General features: G+C 39.6%; 2 protein-coding genes and 1 long non-coding RNA gene across 3 annotated transcripts; all 3 read right to left on the bottom strand.

The window, feature by feature from the left end:
• Positions 1-3,630: 3,630 nt before the first annotated feature.
• LOC307026417 (B-cell receptor CD22-like) lies at positions 3,631-8,924 on the bottom strand. The gene is made up of 8 exons (XM_079661802.1): positions 8,851-8,924; positions 7,736-7,785; positions 7,200-7,589; positions 6,536-6,841; positions 6,201-6,464; positions 5,578-5,671; positions 5,469-5,508; positions 3,631-5,303 (listed from the first exon to the last, which is right to left on the bottom strand). The coding sequence occupies exons 2-8, from the start codon at positions 7,773-7,775 to the stop codon at positions 5,040-5,042; spliced, it is 1,398 nt and encodes a 465-aa protein (XP_079517928.1). The 5' UTR covers positions 7,776-7,785; positions 8,851-8,924; the 3' UTR covers positions 3,631-5,039.
• Positions 8,925-9,497: 573 nt separating this feature from the next.
• LOC307026704 (sialic acid-binding Ig-like lectin 9) lies at positions 9,498-13,816 on the bottom strand. The gene is made up of 7 exons (XM_079662301.1): positions 13,715-13,816; positions 12,826-13,203; positions 11,868-12,179; positions 11,536-11,796; positions 11,288-11,378; positions 10,758-10,815; positions 9,498-9,636 (listed from the first exon to the last, which is right to left on the bottom strand). Exons 1-7 carry the CDS (start codon positions 13,785-13,787, stop codon positions 9,583-9,585), a joined length of 1,227 nt encoding a protein of 408 aa, XP_079518427.1. The 5' UTR covers positions 13,788-13,816; the 3' UTR covers positions 9,498-9,582.
• Positions 13,817-20,152: 6,336 nt separating this feature from the next.
• On the bottom strand, positions 20,153-21,503 carry LOC307026716. Its single transcript, XR_013804433.1, has 2 exons — positions 21,403-21,503; positions 20,153-21,238 (listed from the first exon to the last, which is right to left on the bottom strand). It is a non-coding gene; the product is annotated as an uncharacterized lncRNA (long non-coding RNA).
• Positions 21,504-21,822: the final 319 nt, after the last annotated feature.

The raw sequence follows: 21,822 nt of genomic DNA, 5'->3' as shown, positions 1-21,822 counted from the left end.
CGATAAGAAATTATTCAGGAAATTAGAAAATGTGTAACTTGAATGCTTTAATTTGTGAGACTTACAAAACAATGACAACCAGGGAGATGAGTAGGATGATCCCAATGATGACTCCCTGATACGCTGGCTCCATTATAGAGGGGTTAGGTTTCAACAATGAACAAAGAATACATGGTTAAAATGTATTGTTTGTTGTCTCCCTGTAGTTATTGGTGAGCTTTAAAATTGTGTCAAGTATGTCTGGTAATCTGTAAATTACCAGCATGACATGAAGTATACTATAATACATTGTTTTACAGTTATAATACTGATACTGTGACTTAAAATTATAGCATTAAAGTTTCCATTTTACTGTTGAAACACGATAACCGTAAACAAAAATACAGTACTTTTTAAATGGCAGTGTTTTATTTTATAGTTAAAATACTATGACCGTAAACACAAACACGGTGCTTGGAAGTTACTGTGTTTCATTTTAGAGCTATAATACTACTACTGTAATACCTTAAAAAAAAAAAAAAAATTACTGTGTTTCATTTTACAGTTAAAACACTATTACCGTAAACACAAATACAGTATTGGAAGTTACTGTGTTTCATTTTACACTGTTACTGTAAATAAAACATGTAAATACTGTTATTACCTTTAAAGTATTTAACTGGCAGCAATTGACAAGTTACTTACTGTAATTCATTTTACAGTTTTTAATTGGCAACAATTGACAAGTTACTTACTGTAATTCATTTTACAGTAAGTAAATTTTCAATTGCTGCCACTTAAATACTGTGAACTTTACGGTACGTTTCTTAAAGTGTACTTAAAGAAGACATGTAACTAATGTAGCACAAGTTCCACTTTTTAAACCTGGTTTTGGAGAAAAGTCTGATGAATTGAAGTAAATAGGTGAAAGGTTGAAAGGGTGAACAACAGGAAAACTATATTGAAACAATGTTTTGCAAGCTCTAAAATAATTTGGGTAGCCAAATCCAAATGTTTAATGTTCAGAGGGTGTTTTTTTCTTCTTTTAGATTAGCCATTTCTCAAGAGTTCATTGTCAAACGGGTTTAGTAATATGTGAGAAGTATTTTGTTGTTTTAATGTTTCTTTAAAGGTCAAAGTTAGTGGGTCCAGTCCTGTTACCTTAGCCTGTCCCTCTCAGGAGCCCAGAGTGGGTAACACCCCGATTGCACCTCCTGAGACATCGCCCCCCAGAACTGGGGGAGCACCCAGGGCCGGCCCACCTTCATCTGTGTCATCTCTGAGTACCACCATGTTCCCGCCTCACCCTCCCCAGGAGTGTGAGAATGAGACACAACGGTGGAAAGGCGTAAAGCAGCTTCTTTGGCCATGGCTCGTGTGCAAATGCGTCCACCCCCAAGGGCGGGTCGTCGCTCAGAGCCATGGAGCACCACAGGGCGCAGTGAACACTGTGATGTAGGAGGTCACCCGTCCCAGTGGGGACCCCCTCCGGAGGTGATCCGGGGACCCCCAGAATTGGAGGTTGCCCTCCACTGAGGGGGGGATGGTCACCAGACGCCGTTTGTGTTTCTTGAGATCTAAACGCAGGCTGGAGAATCACATCTGCAGGCGGCGCACATGCAGTAACCCGAGCGGGACCACAACGCGAGCCAACGCCATGAGACCCAGGGTCTGCATGATAGTCAAAGCTGTCACTGTTGCCCCCTGTTGCAGTCTGCAAACTGCCCGAAGCAAGGATGCCTGTCTGCTCTCTGACAGGGTGGCGCGTAGACTGCCTGCATCGAGCCCCACTCCCTCTTTGGAAAAGATTACCTTGTTACCATGGGGTCAAACAGGGAGGAGGCGGGATTTGCCCTCGTGTCCTGGCCGGAGAAATCTCCTCTCTCCGCCGGGATGCTTCCTCCCGCCGCCAGTCAACTCCTGGAGGACGGAGCTCCCCACCCAGTACCCCTTCGCTGCGGCCCACCCAGTACCCCCTTCTAGGGGCTCTGTACCGTCGCCTCTCTCCGCCTTACCACCGCCGGGCGCTCTCTCCCTTGCGGAGAGACCTCAGGGCGAGCCAGCGGCAGCATGCGCTGAGCTGCGCCCTGAGGTCTCCAGGGGACCGAGGATATCGATCCGGAGAGCCCTTCCGTGGCAACGGGGGCCCCGAGGAGATCGTCTCTGTCTTTCTTGGCCAGTGCGGTCAGACCTAGCCACACGTGACGCGATGCCACGGTGCTCAGGGACATCACACGACCGGCTGCGTTAGCCATACTCGCAGCGGTCCGAGTAATCACTCCCATCCTCAGACGAGGGGGGTACTCAGCGACACTCCGAACACACCTAGATTACTGGCCGCCGCCGCCATCTGCACCCCGAGCCAGAATATCTTATCCAGATACTCAAGCATCTCGCGGTCACGCAACAGCAGGGGCAGGGGCCTTCTCCCCTTTGGCCACCCGAAGGCCGGCTTCGCCGGACGGGCGGGCCGTAGAAGCCCTGACGCAGGCGGCTCACCGGCCTCTTCACTCAGCTGTGTCTCACTGCCATGCTGAAGAGAAAGGGATGACAGTAAGGAGACAAGGCCCCCTTTTATGCGGTGAGATGCGCGCACATTCAGGCTACGTCTCAAGTTTCTGTGGATGAATGCTTGCATGATAGGATCGAGGGGAAGTACCCATAGAGTCCAGTAGAGGGCGGAGCCTTTGAGAGATATAACCTGGAAAACCAGACTCATGATGAATATGAGGTTAGAAAAATCCGCATGAATAGACAAACTAAATATACCTCAGCAGCGGGATGTTGCATGCAGTTTTTCCGGAGCAATGTTGGTAGACAAGCTCACCTGAAATAAAGAGGATGTGGAGTATCACGACTTCTGTTGCAGACATGGCTCCCAGTTCCTAAGTTGAAAAGAACAACAATAACGATGACACTGTTTAAACATGTTTTAGAGCTATTACAAAACAATTACACCATCGTGTTGAACAGAGATACCGATGCTAAACATTTAAATGCTGATGATGCAAATTTGTCATTCTCAGTCTTAATTCTGACAAAAAAAAGGATCAAATTAAATATTAGATCATTTGATGTTTTTTTTTTTTTTAGTTCATGAAGAGTAATTTTTAACATAATATAATAGCATCTGAAAATGTTCTTACCAATAAATCCTATATCAAAGAGAGAGACACAACGAGGCTCTTCTTTGGGAAATGAATATCAGAGGGTGAATTTGAGTTTAAATGCAAATAACCAACTTCATTGTTTAGGGTGTAATTTAACCCCGGGGATACTTCTTGTGTTTCAGCTCCACGCAGAAAGTCCTGCTGGTTTAGTGGTACACCGAAGTGACCTACATTACAAAAACAGGAAGTACATGTGAAACATCAGAAATCCTTTATTCTTCCCGCAGTGGGGACATTTACAGCAGCAGAGGTACACTGCAGATTAAAGTAGAAGAGTTACATATTATATAAAAAGGCAAGTTAAAAATCAAATGTAATAATAAATAAATAGATTATGGTAAAACATATATGCAGCAGTGCCTAAAAATAATACATCACATTCAAAAAAGGAATACTGCAATAAAAACGTTCTAGCTCTTCATGCAGGATACAACATATATCATTATAATAATTTTAATTTAAATATTATTAATTTGTGGCATTACATTATTTAAAATATGATATTCTTCTGTTCTTATCACTAATTCATGACATTATTTTAATGTAGTATTGTGTAATTGAGGAGCAAATGTAAGATACTTTCTTTGCAACTGGGTAGAAGAGTTGAATATTACAAATTCATATCACATCCTTTAAATAAAAGTAACTATATGACATTAAATGAAGGGGACAGTCCCCTACAATAAACCACTGCATTAGGACCACCGTATTAGCAACAGTGACACCCAGTGGACACACTCTGTATTACAGGATCTGTAATGAAACATAAAACACTGCAACAGAACTCATGCCATGTCCTACATCCAGTGGTGTGAAGTAACTAAGTACATTTACTCAAGTACTTCACTTAAGGACCATTTTGAGGTACTTGTATTTTGAGTATTTCAATTTTCTGCTACTTTATACTTCTACTCCACAACAATTCAGAGGTACATTGTGTACTTTTACTCCACTACATGTATTTAACACCTTTAGTTACTTTGCAGATTTGGATTAATGATGTGAAATATAATCACACATTTAGTCTTGTTTTTGTAAATTGTGTTTATTTGATGGAGTCATTTGTATTAATTAAGGAGCATACTGTACATTTGCACCTCTTTAATTTGGAAGCCCCTGATAGCTTTGCATCATCCTCTGTATTATTATAAAATAGGCAACAATACACATATGTAGCTATAATTAATAAATATTTTAACACTGTAAGAACTTCAACACCCCCCCTCCCAGCTGTCATCAGATTGTGATTCATACAATGCTAAATCTTGACTGGTGCACAGAAACGGGTGACATCATATTTTCCAACCTAAGCCACACCCACTTCAAACTAGTGAGACCCTCCATGGAAAAAAGGCTCATGTGAATTTCGAAACTGTTAAAAGTTATGTTAAAAAAAGATAAATAAATATATACATGCTACATAAATAATTAAATTGAATACAATACCCTACTATATAATAATAATACTTTATAGTTTTTGAAGTTGGGAAGTGTTTTAAGCATTACTTCAAGTTAAACAAAAAAATAAATACTTGTTGGTTTATTTTGCAAAATGACCTTTACACAAAAATACACATCATTTCTCAGATCATATCTCGAGTGAAAATAACAGATAGTTGACTAAACCAGATAATTAAGATATTTTAAAAATGTTACTTCCTATTTTATTCATCATCGTCTAACTTTACTTCTTATAGTCTGATGATTTTGCAGTTTGTTACATAGCAGGGCCTTTTATTAAAGCAATCAATAACATAAAAGTGCACTTCGAAAAAATCTAAATATGACACTTTAAATATATGGAAAATAACTTCAAGTTTTGAAGCAAACAGGTTCTTGTGGCAATAAAAAAAACTGAATATTTGTCAAAAAAAATACATGTCTATACATTCATTTCCTTTTCACTTGAGCATAGAGGTCTTCCGGTCTGTTTGCTGTCTCTGACACTTTGACCTCAGCGTACAGCGTGTCCTCCGTCTGTCCACCGTGCTGCTCTGAGACAGGGGGACTTTGATTCCTCTGCTTGGAGAAGTCGATCTCTCCGTAGTGGATCTCTTCTCCTGTTTCTGTTGCTGCGGCTGATTCCTTGACAGCTGTTAGCCTCTGCGTATCATTGATTTGTGTCTCATGTTCTCCACTGATCTGCTCCCCCTGCTGAGAGTTGATACATAGAAATAGGAACTCTGATGAAGCACCCTGACAGTGGTTCATTGTGCCACATTTACTCACAGATAAGGAACTTAGTCAGTGCAGTCTCCAGTCTATTTAAGAAAGTATTCACAACACATATATGTACTGCACATTTGAGTATTTCCCCACCTGTGACTGTTCTTGAGTTGTATGTTTGGACTTCAACCACCTGGAAGAGATAAAGAGCGGTCAGCTTCATGTAATAGATGTGGATACTAAATTGATTTGAGTTACTTACCAAACAGCAACAGCAAAACAGATGAGTATCATGATCCCAACGATCCCAATGATCCCCCCGACAACTCCCCCCCATGGTGAAGAGCCATCAGTTCCTACAGGAAAAAAAACATTCGTGGCTATAATCCAGATTTCATGTAGAGCTTGACTTCATACAGTATTTAGGAAAAACAGACAATGATGAAGCTGAAACTCAAAATGTTTTCTCAGTTGATGAAATTCAGTTTTTTATTTTCTCTCTTCCTCTTTTCACTTTCCTTTCAAATTGCAAATCTCTTTTCGTCCTATTTTATGTGGCCTAATTTGATGAAATCCTAATTTATCATTTATAGACCACATTTTTTGATGTAAATGTATTTTTTTTATCTTCCCATCAAACTCATTATTCCCGTTTTTGCATATATTTACATTGATGCATTAACTGCTTTATCCAAAAATACCTGCTCCTATTTCACAAATGTATGCATGTGTTTACCTCCATTAGCCAGATGGATATTTTTTTTCACTTTTAGATGAGCCATTTCTGAGTTTCGTGTAAAACGGTTTAGTAATATAAAATACAAATATTTTGTTGATGTAGTGTTTTCCTTTAAAGGTCTGAGTTTGTGGGTCCAGTCCTGTTACCTTTGAGTTTAAGATGGATCGTTGTTGACTTTCCATTACCAAGCTCATTTGTGGCCACACAGTAATAACGTCCTCCCTCTGTGGCATTAAAGCTGTAAATCTCTCCCTGTGAGACCTTCATGTCTCCATCTTGGCTCTCCTTGAACCAGGTGAAGCTACTGACGGGAGGCTGGGCTCTGCTGGAGCAGCTCAGCTCCACCCAGCTGCATGCTGACACCGAACCTGAGGATGGACTGACGGAGGCGAACGTGTCCTTAGGAGCATCTGAGGAAAATGTGAGATTAACTTCATTCAAATCATGCCATCATGTGCTGACAATCACAGGTTGTTCTTACATGAAACATGGAGAGTCTTTGTCTCCTCTGCTGTCTTCACATCTTTCCCTTCATTCACAGGATAGCTGGCAGAGCAGGTGATGTTGAATCCATCATGTTGGTCCTTCAGAGTGAGGGTCTTCTGGATCTTAGTCGTGAAGGTCCGATCTGGGTTTTCCTCCATTGTGTTGGGAGGGTCTTGTTGGAGAGTCCAGGTGAGTTTAGGAGGGGAGTGTGGACAGGGAGCTGGAGCTGAGCAGGTTAGAGTGACAGACTGCGCCTCCTTCAGATCACCTGGGATCTCAATGGTGGGGCTCGGAGGAGAATCTGTGGTTTAACACATTTTAAATGTGAGGATACAGGCCAATACAGTTTTCAACAGTAATAAAAAAATGTACATCTTATTGTAAAACGTGAAAAGAAAGGTCAGTCAGCTGCATCCTTTATGTAGATGTTGTCATCCACTTGTCACCACATGAGACTCATATCTGTGCATGTAGACGTGCATTATTTGTAAAAGTAATGCATACAATATTATATACTGTAATATATTTGGATTTAGCAGGTTTCAGATATTATGACTTTTTGATTGTCTGAATAATTTCTGTAATAACTGATACATTGATTATCCTAAATGTATAGTTGAACAATAAAGGTAAAACTACTCCAACAAAAAGTCTCTTACCGTTCACTGTTATCTGAAGAGGAGCACATGCAGCTGTTGCCAGAAATGGTCTGTTCACAATCCTGAAGAAGTATTTGTCTGTGTGACTTTTATTCAAACTAGAAAACAGAGTGGTGCAGTTTCTCTGACTCAGGTTTCCTGTAAGACTCATTGGATATCTGTTGATTGACCCATCACTGTGGAAAATCCAGTTTTCTTTAGTTTCATCAAATGTGTGCTCTTTTTTACTCCACACTCCAAAGATTTCTCGTGAGCTGTTGAAGCGCTCAGCTGAGACAGCGCTGAAGTTACACGGGATCAGCAAACAGGATCCACTCAGTGCTTCAATCTGCTTCGGGGTGGTGATGTCAAGGGCCTGGTAACAAGCACCTTCAACAAGATGTGGGAGATCTGCAGGAAGAAAAAAGAGCATATTAACAAACTTTGTCTAGTAAGCAAATTGTATTCAAACTCAGGATGTGAACAAAGGAGTCATTCTGGTATTTCTGCTTTTTCTAAGTAAAGATTGTAAACTATTAAAGTAACAAACATCTCACCTGAAACAAAGAGGACTAGCAGCAACATGTTGGTCACCATATTCAGGATTCTGGATTCGCAAAAACAAGAACACTGTTACTTTTCATTTGTAGTAATCATACATATAACGTATTCAGTTTTTACAAAGTGCCTTTTAAAGGAACTTCCCTACTTCAAAGACACCACAGAAACTTACCCTGTACAACCAGTTAGTTTTTGACACTTTCAATTTAAATCCTTCTGCAGTATTATGCTTTGAAATAATTAACAGAAAATATAAAAAAAACAATAAAAGACTGAGTTCAGTCAAATGTTTCCTTACCACATGAGCCCACAGCTAGAACATACTACATTTACTGCATTTCTTATCAATGCTGCACTTTCCCTGTGATAAAAGATGAACACACCACCCCTAACCGAGGTAGAACAACGCACAATCATGGTTTTTTAAAGTGGATGGTTGTGTAAGAAATATAAAATGTTGGTCCATAGCTATAGTGAAAATGTAGTCTTCTCTTGTAGTTCTCTAAGTAATGTGGCAGAGACTGTTCTCTTTTCTTAAAAGTAGGAAGGAAGTCAGATGTTAAGGTTTCAAAGGACATGAGTCATGTCGTGAACAAAAATAATGACATATTTCAAGAACAGGAAATATTAACTTTTTTTTATTCATAATGTTGGTGCTTACCATTTTAAATATTACATTTTATCAGCATCAACACGGTAACTTAGATATCTGAATGTATTTTTCTAACATTCAAAGCTTCTTCACAGAATTCTTTTTAACCCCTGATTTGTTTTGTATTTAACACAGTTCACATGCATCCAACAGAAATACAAGTTAAGCAATTACGAATAAAAAGAACAAAATAAAAATCATGTGCCATGATTAAGTTTAACGCGAGACAAATGAATTAAGAACTTTTTACTTGTGCGTACAGCACAAACAGTACAAACACTTCAACATGTTATTCACTAAGGTTTAGGGTCATATTCAAAGAACATGGTACAATTGATTATTTACAGAAATCTGAATTGTAAGTGGCACGCTAAGGCAAATAATTACGAAATGTTTTTTTTATCCTAAACCAAAAATACCTGCAAAATGTTGTAGAAAGCATTGAAATGATTGTCTTACCAAAATGTGAAATCCAGGAAGTAATGTAAGGTGTCCAACAAATGCTCTACAGTATTTAGTCTTGTTAGAAAAAAGGAAGTGTGGACACACACACCAGGCTTTTGTATCTGCTGGATGCCACATCATGACCCATATTTCGTCTCTCTGCTAATATCCTCTTTTTATTTTCATCACACCACTCACTGCATCCTGTAAGCCACTCCTTCTTAATGTGGAACATATAAGGCAAATCAGGTACCACTTTACAATAAGACTACCCTTATAAAGGGCTTACGAATAGTTTGTAATTAATTTTTTTAATTAGGTAGTGAACACTTTATAAATCATTAATAATCTTTTATAAGACATTAGATAAACAGGGCAGCTGTGACCGGTTGCTTGCCAAATAGTGAGCCCACATTTATCTGGACTGCTAAGCCTTATATTGGCTAATTAGCGTACTTCGTCGTCTTCTTCATCAGCCAGCATCAACCACTGTGTTGATTCTCGCTAAGTAGCCAATATAAGGCTTAGTCATCTTGCCAAATAGTGAGCCTGTGTTGATGTATACAACTGGTTTATAAATGGTTCTTAATGATTAATAAAGTCTTTACAACCTTATTCATAACCTAATTATAAACCCTTTATGAATCCTTTATAAGGGTAGTCTTATTGTAAAGTGGTACCGGCAAATCAATACAGCATTTTATTTCAGTAAAAGTGAACTGAACGTCTTCCTGCTCTCTTTGTGACTCAGGATGTTTGTAACTCGACCACACGGTTGACATAATCTGCTTCTGCTGCGTCCTGAAAAATAAGAGGGGAGGTTACTGTAACTTAATGATTTAGTGTCTGTAAAGATTAAAAATAGTTGCAGCATGTAATTTGTGTAGCCACAGAATAACAGTTATGTCTCAGGACCTCACAACACCATACACTGCACAGCAGACGGAGCAATCAACCAAATAACTAAAAAGACCCTTTTATGCAAAATCCACTTTTTCCTGTCTTTTATACATAAACATGTCTCCCCTCTCTGTTAAGAGATTCTGAAAGTTTCAGGAAAATAGATTCCCTCTCTTTTTGGTATTTCAGCCAAACACTTCAGAGACATGTTTTGTGTATATCTGAGACCTATAATATATTGTTGAAAAAGAGTGTGATAGGGGATCTTAAAAGAATAAGTGGAAACTCGCACACTAAAACGCACACATATACACAATAATGTTTGCTGTATAATCTTTACAAGGTGATACTACGTTAATGTTGTGTTAGCGCTTGTTGGACAGCACTCAAAATAAATGAATGCAGGTTTAAAGTATGACTTGATTTTTATTGGGGAATACTTGTATTTGTCTATGATTATGTTTTCTTGGTATTTATGTCTGATGTTCTGTTATTAGCAATCTGTGTTTTAATGGACCAATTCATATAATTGTTATAGCACACATGTTACCTTTTTACACTTCCATCAGACATGGAGCAACATCAGCCTTCATTTGGAGTCATACGTCTGATAGCTGGAGAATATTCATCTAATATTTGTTGCTCCTAAGCTCCTAAACACTCCATTTGTCACCAGCTAACTTCTTACATCACAAGGCTGCGATATAAGGTAACATAACCAGATGTTTGAGTTATTTTCATTGCTTTAACCTGCTGCAAAATCAATAGTGAACATTCGTAAATGCCTGCACCCAGCTCTGATGTCTCAGTAGTGAGATGTGCTGCTTTGCATGTGATGTCACTTCTGTTAAAAAGTATAATCATTGGAGGATAATTCCTTCTTAATTATGCACATCCTAACACAAGAACAACTATAAATAAACCCTAGTTTATTGATCCCTAAGAACTAAATTAGGAACTATTTTCAGTTGGAATTTTATTCATTGTCATGCAGGCAGTTAAATGTGTCCAATATGAAATACCTCTCCTCGTCTGGTGGATTCCTCCTCTGGTTCAGAAGAGCGTCTTGATCTAAACCAGCTGGAAAAAAAGGAAAACATTTGTTTTTATTTATGTTGTGATGATAATTGATACGAGGAGTGAAGCAGATAGGACCCAAATGCAGATAATACTGACAATACCTTTATTTCAAGGGCTAACATATCACAGGGACAGACAAAACACTCCACGGTGAACTCGGTCACAAACAAAAGACGAACCAACACTGAACACCGGAAGAGACAAGACTAAATACAGGGAGGGGTAATCACAAGACGAGAAACAGCCGGGCAGGGGAGGAGAAACACAAGGGCTACAGGTGAACACAATCAGACAACTAGACACACCAGGGAAACTAACGACGGGAGGAAAACATGACAGGGAGAACAGCAAAACACCCAAACCTAGACATAAAAACGTGACATAACATGAATATCGTGACAATAATGATCTACAGCCAAATATACAAATGAGTGTGTAGCTGCATGTGATATCACAGGAGAGTTTGTCTCACCATTCAAAGATGACCATTGTACTGACGAGCATTATAATTCCCAGCATCTTCAGTATCAGATGAACATCAACTGTCCCAACCTGTTGATCACCTGCAACCCAACAGCATGGTCAGATTCCACTCACTGGGAAACATGAGAACATCTCAAACCAGGACTCCTGCTGCTACCTTCAAATATCAACGCACGTCCTTTCGATAGTTTAATTAAATGAATTTGACATTGAATTGTAGTGCAGTTTCATGTTTACCAATAGTCAGCAGGATCGTTGTTGACTTTCCATTACCAAGCTCATTTGTGGCCACACAGTAATAACGTCCTCCCTCTGTGGCATTAAAGCTGTAAATCTCTCCCTGTGAGACCTTCATGTCTCCATCTTGGCTCTCCTTGAACCAGGTGAAGCTGCTGACGGGAGGCTGGGCTCTGCTGGAGCAGCTCAGCCTCATCCAGCTGCCCGCTGACACCAAACCTGAGGACGGACTGACGGAGGCGGAGGTGTCCTTAGGAGCATCTGAGGAAAATGTGAGATTAACTTCATTCAAATCATGCCATCATGTGCTGACAATCACAGGTTGTTCTTACATGAAACATGGAGAGTCTGTGTCTCCTCTGCTGTCTTCACATCTTTCCCTTCATTCACAGGATAGATGGCAGAGCAGGTGATGTCGAATCCATCATGTTGGTCTGTCAGAGTGAGGGTCTTCTGGATCTTAGTCGTGAAGGTCCGATCTGGGTTTTCCTCCATTGTGTTGGGAGGGTCTTGTTGGAGAGTCCAGGTGAGTTTAGGAGGGGAGTGTGGACAGGGAGCTGGAGCTGAGCAGGTTACAGTGACAGACTCCGCCTCCTTCAGATCACCTGGGTTTGACATTTTAATTCTGGGGCTTGGAGGAGAATCTGTGGTTGAAAGATTATCAGATTATACACTGAAAAACACTGTGCTGTGTTTTTAACCTTTAACATTTGTGTAAGTGTAAATTCTCATGTAATCTCCCATTTAATAATTTCAGTACCTCTTAGTTTTATCTTGGAAGGGTAACAAAGTGAACAAAGTCACATTCATTTAGATTGTTCCTGTTACTGCTACGTTACTTCCCCTAGGCATGTGATGCAGTAAAGTTCTGCATTTAAAGTGTCTATTGATAGTGTATTCAGTCAGACATTCAAATCAATGACACCTGGTTTCTGTCACATTTGACCAGAAGTCGAAGAAGAAGTACTCGGATCCTTAACATAAGTAAAATACTATGTTCTTAAAATATTCCATTATGAATTCAAAATGTTACTGAAGTATTGGAGCAAAAGTTTTATTATCAAAATGTAATATGTTAAATACTTGGTTAATAATTACTATAAAGGGCATCATATCAACAGCATATCATGTGATTTATATGAAAAAAGTAACTATGTTAAATAAATCTAATGGAGTAAAAGTATGACATTTGCTTCCAAACTGTAGTAAAGTAAATACTCAAATAAATAATTGAGTAACTGTACTTACATTATTTACAATCCAGAATCAGAATTGTATAGAATCTCTCACCTTTGACTGTTATTTCTAGAGGATCACAACCAGCTGTTGACAGAAATGGTCTGTTCTCAACTCTGAAGAAGTATCTGGCCGTGGAACTTGTGTTTAACCTGTGAAATAAGGTTGTGCAGTTTCTCTGACTCAGGTCTCCGGGGATTTCCATTAGGTCGATTTCTGGCTTGCTACTGTTGAAAATCACTTTGTCTGGATTGTTGGCAAAGTCAGCAGTGTCTTTAATCCACACTCCGAAGGATTCTCTTGAGCCATCAAATGTTTCTCCAACTTTGTTAGCACTGAAGTTACATGGGACATGAAGACAGGATCCATTTAGTGCTTCCATCTCCTGAGGGGTTGTTAGGAGCAGGTGAGTCAGACACTCAGTGTTAGCCCCTGTGAAACAAATCTTCATGAGTGGAGCAGTAACACTTCATTTGATTAGCACCTGCCCTACCACTATCCTACAACCATGAAAAACAACATAAATATGTGACGATTTGAGAGCAATGCAGGCGAGCGAATCAATTACATATATTTTGAAAGTCATAAAACACAAGAAAATAAAAACCAGATTTAAATAACAACAATACAATTCAATTAAAAGGGAATTAATAAAATCACATTCATATTTAAAAATTTGAATACAATACAAAAATAATAAATAAAATAACAATAACATTTTAGAATATAAACAGGTGATCAATATAATTACAATGACATTTTACAATGTAAATGTAATTAAGTGAATTAAATAATGTAAACAATGGTATAAACTGCTAGGTGCCTTTTAAGTTAACTTTTAAGATTTCCAGCAGCTCGTACCCTTTCTGTTTTTGTTTTTTTATTAAATCAAATGAATGAATTAAAGCATTTTCCTGAAGTAAACATGGAACAAAGAGCTCACCTGAAAGGAAGAAGAGACTCAGTAAAATGTTGGCTGTCACCATTCTCACAGACTGGACTGCACTGAATGTCATAACCTAGGTTTCAAGCAGAATAATGCAGTTACTCTCAGAGAGCACCGAGCTTTGCACAACCACAATGTTCTGTGGTTTAACTGACTTACTTCTGCAAGGCAAATCTGCACCTAACAAAATAATACAACTGTTAGTTAGACAATAATAAATAATGTTTTCTTATGTGTTCACTTTTCACAAACTAACTTCCTTTGTTGAAGCTGTGGTCATTGAAGTCGACTTCCTATCATTTGAGAAGAGACAGCATCTGCCGTTCTTTACAGCAGAGAAATAGAAGAAGTTCTCACCCTAACCACTCATACATGTTTTGCTTTTCACACTAAGTGTTTCTCTATATTAAATATATAATTACTGGTGGATGTGGGGGAAACTTCTGTAGCAATTGGAAACAGGATTCAGAGAGGCACGAGGAGAGCTGGAGCTTTGATGGCAAACACTGGTGGTTTATTTGGAGTTACTCAAGGCCGTAGACCCATGCCATGGGAAAGGAGAAAGTGAGATGAGAAAATGAGAAAATGACGAACTGTGTTGAAGGTTGAATACCTAAGCAAATGATTCCCTAACAGTGGATACTTTTAACTGAGCTGTACATTTGAGGTTCTTTGCTTGAATATCTCCATTATCAGTGGGAGAAATAATAAATTTGCCCTGTTATACTTTTTGTTATTTTTTCTCTTTCCTGTAGTGTGTAATATAGGTTGTGTGTATGTAAATGGTCTGCAAAGGCTAAAATCTCAACGTTCCCTCCAGAGGGAGTTTCTCTCTCCCCCGTGAGAGCGTGTGCTCAGTCAGGACCGTTTAAACTGATAAACTGGGTCAAAGTTATGGGCCTTGGAAAATATTTCCCCAACACTTAGTTACATTCTAACACCCATCTTAATTGTTGTGAAGAAAGCTACTCAAATTTAAAATGACTAAATGAAACCAATAAATGGAGTTTAATGAATTTCAACTTATTGCCTTTCAGTCCTGAACTCAATCATGGTAGCAAACATTAACATAGTGTCAGTGTCATTTCCTCAGTGCGAGTGTGAGAGGAAGAGAGAGTTAAAGAAATTGTAATTTAAACACTCATATGGACTCAATCATAACGGAAACAAAACTTCCCTAACATGGTAAACAATGATCTGATGAAACAGAAACAGGAATATCTGTGGCACTTTGTTGGTTTAAAATGACGTTAGCTTGCATGCAACACCGAGGAGAAAAAAAGGAACTGTCTCTCTCTTTGATGACCACATACAGAAGGAACTCTGTAAATTGTGACATTGAGGAATGAAGGTGTTTTAATGGTGAAATATGAGCATAACGATTATTTAAAGGTGCTTAAAGTATATTTTATTTTGGTGAATAAAAACCAAATAAATGTGTGCATCATTCAAATTGATTCACAATACATACATAAGAAACTGAGATTACTTAAATGCAATTTCAAACATTTCAAAAGATGCACGAGTGCTTCAAGTGTCTCACACACACACACACACACACACACACACACACACACACACACACACACACACACACACACACACACACACACACACACACACACACACACACACACACACACACACACACACACACACACACACACATATTTACATGTTTACAACTGACATAAAGCTGCAGATGTGGGAGGTTATGAGTTTCCCTTCATTGTGTTAAAACAGTCCAGGTCTCCATTTCTACAAACTTGAGTTATTCAATAATGTTTATCTTCAAACATTTTTAATGGACTTTGTGTCTTTGCATCATTCCTTCACTTGAGCGTAGAGGTCCTCTGGTTGCCTAGCAGCCTGTGTTAGGCTGTCTGCTGTGTGTGGCACTTTGACCTGAGCGTACAGCGTTTCCTCCTTCTGCCCCCCGTCCTGCACCGGGACAGGGGTCGACCAGGGGTCTGCTTGGAGAAATCGATCTCTCCGTAGTGGATTTCCTCTTCCGGCTCCTCAATAGTCAGCTCTTCATTCTGTAAAAACGTAAGCAGCAGCAAATATGTCTGTCAAAAGATGATTCCTCTTTTGTGGTTTGTACAATCTTTCACCACATCATGTTAGAAACTGGATATTTGTACAGATCTGTTGCGTTTCTTCCTCTTTTTTACTCATGGAGAAACTTAGACATCTTATTTTTCCTACAGTATACAGTCCATTATTGTAAACAATTGATTCCTACCAGACTCTGTTGTTCAGTTGAACACGTCCAAAACCCCCGTCTCCCACGCAACAGAGCGCTGTAAGTAAAAAAGGCGATAAGAAATTATTCAGGAAATTAGAAAATGTGTACCTTGAATGCTTTAATTTGTGAGACTTACAAAACAATGACAACCAGGGAGATGAGTAGGATGATCCCAATGATGACTCCCTGATAGGCTGGCTCCATTATAGATGGCTTAGGTTTCAACAATTAAGAATACATGGTTAAAATGTATTGTTTGTTGTCTCCCTGCAGTTATTGGTGAGCTTTAAAATTGTGTCAAGAATGTCTGGTAATCTGTAAATTACCAGCATGACATGAAGTTTACTATAATAAATTGTTTTACAGTTACAATACTGATACTGTGACTTAAAAGTATAGCATTAAAGTTTCTATTTTACAGTTGAAACACTATTACCGTAAACAAAAATACAGTACTTGGAAGTTACTGTGTTTCATTTTACAGCTATAATACTACTACTGTAATACCTTAAAAAAAAAAAAACTAATTACTGTGTTTCATTTTACAGTTAAAACACTATTACCGTAAACACAAATACAGTATTGGAAGTTACTGTGTTTCATTTTACACTGTTACTGTAAATAAAACATGTAAATACTGTGATTACCTTTAAAGTATTTAACTGGCAGCAATTGACAAGTTACTTACGGTGATTCATTTTACAGTATTTAATTGGCAACAATTGACAAGTTACTTACTGTAATTCATTTTACAGTAAGTAACTTGTCAATTGCTGCCACTTAAATACTGTGAACTTCACAGTACGTTTCTTACAGTGTACTTAAAGAAGACATGTAACTAATGTAGCACAAGTTCCACTTTTTAAACCTGGTTTTGGAGAAAAGTCTGATGAATTGAAGTAAATAGGTGAAAGGTTGAAAGGGTGAACAACAGGAAAAATATATTGAAACATTATTTTGCAAGCTCTAAAATAATTTGGGTAGTCAAATCCAAATGCTTAATGTTCAGAGGGTGTTTTTTTTCTTTTAGATTAGCCATTTCTCAAGAGTTCATTGTCAAACGGGTTTAGTAATATGTGAGAAGTATTTTGTTGTTTTAATGTTTCTTTAAAGGTCAAAGTTAGTGGGTCCAGTCCTGTTACCTTAGCCTGTCCCTCTCAGGAGCCCAGAGTGGGTAACGCCCCGATTGCACCTGCCTCCTGAGACATCGCCCCCCGGAACTGGGGGAGCACCCAGGGCCGGCCCACCTTCATTTGTGTCATCTCTGAGTACCACCATGTTCCCGCCTCACCCTCCCCAGGAGTGTGAGAATGAGACACAACGGTGGAAAGGCGTAAAGCAGCTTCTTTGGCCATGGCTCGTGTTCAAACGCGTCCACCCCCAAGGGCAGGTCGTCGCTCAGAGCCATGGAGCACCACAGGGCGCAGTGAACACTGTGATGTAGGAGGTCACCCGTCCCAGTGGGGACCCCCTCCGGAGGTGATCCGGGGACCCCCAGAATTGGAGGTTGCCCTCCACTGAGGGGGGGGGATGGTCACCAGACGCCGTTTGTGTCTCTTGAGATCTAAACGCAGGCTGGAGAATCACCTCTGCAGGCGGCGCACATGCAGTAACCCGAGCGGGACCACAACGCGAGCCAACGCCATGAGACCCAGGGTCTGCATGAAAGTCAAAGCTGTCACTGTTGCCCCCTGTTGCAGTCTGCAAACTGCCCGAAGCAAGGATGCCTGTCTGCTCTCTGACAGGGTCGCGCGTAGACTGCCTGCATCGAGCCCCACTCCCTCTTTGGAAAAGATTACCTTGTTACCATGGGGTCAAACAGGGAGGAGGCGGGATTTGCCCTCGCGTCCTGGCCGGAGAAATCTCCTCTCTCCGCCGGGATGCTTCCTCCCGCCGCCAGTCAACTCCTGGAGGACGGAGCTCCCCACCCAGTACCCCTTCGCTGCGGCCCACCCAGTACCCCCTTCTAGGGGCTCTGTACCGTCGCCTCTCTCCGCCTTACCACCGCCGGGCGCTCTCTCCCTTGCGGAGAGACCTCAGGGCGAGCCAGCGGCAGCATGCGGCTGAGCTGCGCCCTCTCTCCCTCCAGGCGACCGAGGATATCGATCCGGAGAGCCCTTCCGTGGCAACGGGGGCCCCAAGGAGATCGTCTCGGTCTTTCTTGGCCAGTGCGGTCAGACCTAGCCACACGTGACGCGATGCCACGGTGCTCAGGGACATCACACGACCGGCTGCGTTACCCATACTCGCAGCGGTCCGAGTAATCACTCCCATCCTCAGACGAGGAGGGTACTCAGCGACACTCCCAACACACCTAGATTACTGGCCGCCGCCGCCATCTGCACCCCGAGCCAGAATATCTTATCCAGATACTCAAGCATCTCGCGGTCACCCGACAGCAGGGGCAGGGGCCTTCTCCCCTTTGGCCACCCGAAGGCCGGCTTCGCCTGGACGGGCCGGGCCGTAGAAGCCCTGACGCAGGCGGCTCACCGGCCTCTTCACTCAGCTGTGTCTCACTGCCATGCTGAAGAGAAAGGGATGACAGTAAGGAGACAAGGCCTCCTTTTATGCGGTGAGATGCGCGCACATTCAGGCTACGTCTAGAAAGTTTCTGTGGATGAATGCTTGCATGATAGGATCGAGGGGAACTACCCATAGAGTCCAGTAGAGGGCGGAGCCTGTGAGAGATATAACCTGGAAAACCAGACTCGTGATGAATATGAGGTTAGAAAAATCCGCATGAAAAGACACACTAAATATGCCTCAGCAGCGGGATGTTGCATGCAGTTTTTCCGGAGCAATGTTGGTAGACAAGCTCACCTGAAATAAAGAGTATGTGGAGTATCACGAATTCTGTTTCAGACATGGCTCCCAGTTCCTAAATTGAAAAGAACAACAATAACGATGACACTGTTTAAACATGTTTTAGAGCTATTACAAAACAATTACACCATCGTGTTGAACAGAGATATCGATGCTAAACATTTAAATGCTGATGATGCAAATTTGTCATTCTCAGTCTTAATTCTGACAAAAAAAAGGATCAAATTAAATATTAGATCATTTAATGTTTTGTTTTTTTTTAGTTCATGAAGAGTAATTTTTAACATAATATAATAGCATCTGAAAATGTTCTTACCAATAAATCCTATATCAAAGAGAGACACACGACGAGACTCTTCTTTGGGAAATGAATATCAGAGGGTGAATTTGAGTTTAAATGCAAATAACCAACTTCATTGTTTAGGGTGTAATTTAACCCCGGGGATACTTCCTGTGTTTCAGCTCCACGCAGAAAGTCCTGCTGGTTTAGTGGTACACCAAAGTGACCTACATTACAAAAACAGGAAGTACATGTGAAACATCAGAAATCCTTTATTCTTCCCGCAGTGGGGACATTTACAGCAGCAGAGGTACACTGCAGATTAAAGTAGAAGAGTTATATATTATATAAAAAGGCAAGTTAAAAATCAAATGTAATAATAAATAAATAGACTATGGTAAAACATATATGCAGCAGTGTCTAAAAATAATACATCACATTCAAAAAAGGAATACTGCCATAAAAACGTTCTAGCTCTTCATGCAGGATACAACATATATCATTATAATAATTTTAATTTAAATATTATTAATTTGTGGCATTACATTATTTAAAATATGATATTCTTCTGTTCTTATCACTAATTCATGACATTATTTTAATGTAGTATTGTGTAATTGAGGAGCAAATGTAAAATACTTTCTTTGCAACTGGGTAGATGAGTTGAATGTTACAAATTCATATCACATCCTTTAAATGAAAGTAACTATATGACATTAAATGAAGGGGACAGTACCCTACAATACACCACTGCATTAGGACCACCGTGTGAGCAACAGTGACACCCAGTGGACACACTCTGTATTACAGGATCTGTAATGAAACATAAAACACTGCAACAGAACTCATGCCATGTCCTACATCCAGTGGTGTAAAGTAACTAAGTACATTTACTCAAGTACTTCACTTAAGGACAAGTTTGAGGTACTTGTATTTTGATTATTTCAATTTTCTGCTACTTTATACTTCTACTCCACTACAATTCAGAGGTACATTGTGTACTTTTACTCCACTACATGTATTTAATACCTTTAGTTACCTTGCAGATTTGGATTAATGATGTGAAATATAATCACACATGTAGTCTTGTTTTTGTAAATTGTGTTTATTTGATGGAGTCATTTGTATTAAGTGGCATACTGTACATTTGCACCTTTTTAATTTTGGATAGCTTTCCATCATCCTCTGTATCATTATAAAATAGGCAACAATACACGTATATAGCTATATTTTAACACTGTAAAAACTTCAACACCGCCCCCCCAGCTGTCATCAGATTGTGATTAACACGATGCTAAATCTTGATTGGTGCACAGAAACAGGTGACATCATCTTTTCCAACCTAAGCCACACCCACGTCAAACGAGTGAGAGCCTCCATGGAAAAAAGACTCATGTGAATTTCAAAACTGTTGAAAGTTATGTCAAAAAAAGACAAATATATATATATACATGCGCCATAGATAATTAAATTGAATACAATACCCTACTATATAATAATAATACTTTATAGTTTTTCAAGTTGGGAAGTGTTTTAAGCATTATTCAACTTAAACAAAAAATTAAATACCTGTTGGTTTATTTTGTGAAGTTTCCTTTACACAAAAATACACATTGTTTCTCATATCATATCTCGAGTGAAAATAACAGATTGTTTACTAAACCAGATAATTAAGATATTTTAAAAATGTTACTTCCTATTTTATTCGTCATCATCTAACTTTACTTCTGATTGTCTGATGACTTTGTATTTTGTTGCATAGCAGGGCCTTTTATTATAGCAATACATAACATAAAAGCGCACTTTGAAAAAATATAAATATGACACTTTAAATATATGTCAAATAACGTTCTTGTGGCAATAAAAAAAACGGAATATTTGTCTCCAAAAATACATGTCTATACATTCATTTCCTTTTCACTTGAGCGTAGAGGTCCTCCGGTCTGTTTGCTGTCTCTGACACTTTGACCTGAGCGTACAGCTTGTCCTCCGTCTGTCCACCGTCCTGCTCTGAGACATGGGGACTTTGATTCCTCTGCTTGGAGAAGTCGATCTCTCCGTAGTGGATCTCTTCTCCTGTTTCTGTTGCTGCGGCTGATTCTTGGACAGCTGTTAGCCTCTGTGTATCATTGATTTGTGTCTCATGTTCTCCCCTGATCTGCTCCCCCTGCTGAGAGTTGATACATAGAAATAGGAACTCTGATGAAACACCATGACAGTGGTTCATTGTGCCACATTTACTCACAGATAAGGAACTTAGTCAGTGCAGTCTCCAGTCTATTTAAGAAAGTATTCACAACACATATATGTACTGCACATTTGAGTATTTCCCACCTGTGACGGTTCTTGAGATGTACGTTTGGACTTCAACCACCTGGAAGAGATAAAGAGCGGTCAGCTTCATATAATAGATGTGGATACTAAATTGATTTGAGTTACTTACCAAACAGCAACAGCAAAACAGATGAGTATCATGATCCCAACGATCCCCCCGACAACTCCCCCCCATGGTGAAGAGCCATCCGTTCCTACAGGAAAAAAAACATTCGTGGCTATAATCCAGATTTCATGTAGAGCTTGACTTCATACAGTATTTAGGAAACACAGACAATGATGAAGCTGAAACTCAAAATGTTTTCTCAGTTGATGAAATTCAGTTTTTTATTTTTTCTCTTCCTCTTTTTACTTTCCTTTCAAATTATAAATCTCTTTTCGTCCTATTTTATGTGGCCTTATTTGATGAAATCCTAATTT

Source organism: Notothenia rossii (assembly GCF_949606895.1).
Source record: "Notothenia rossii genome assembly, chromosome: 12".
Taxonomy (NCBI): Eukaryota; Metazoa; Chordata; class Actinopteri; order Perciformes; family Nototheniidae; genus Notothenia; species Notothenia rossii.
The sequence above is the reverse complement of the archived record's forward strand: the minus strand, read 5'-3'. Positions and strand labels throughout refer to the sequence as shown.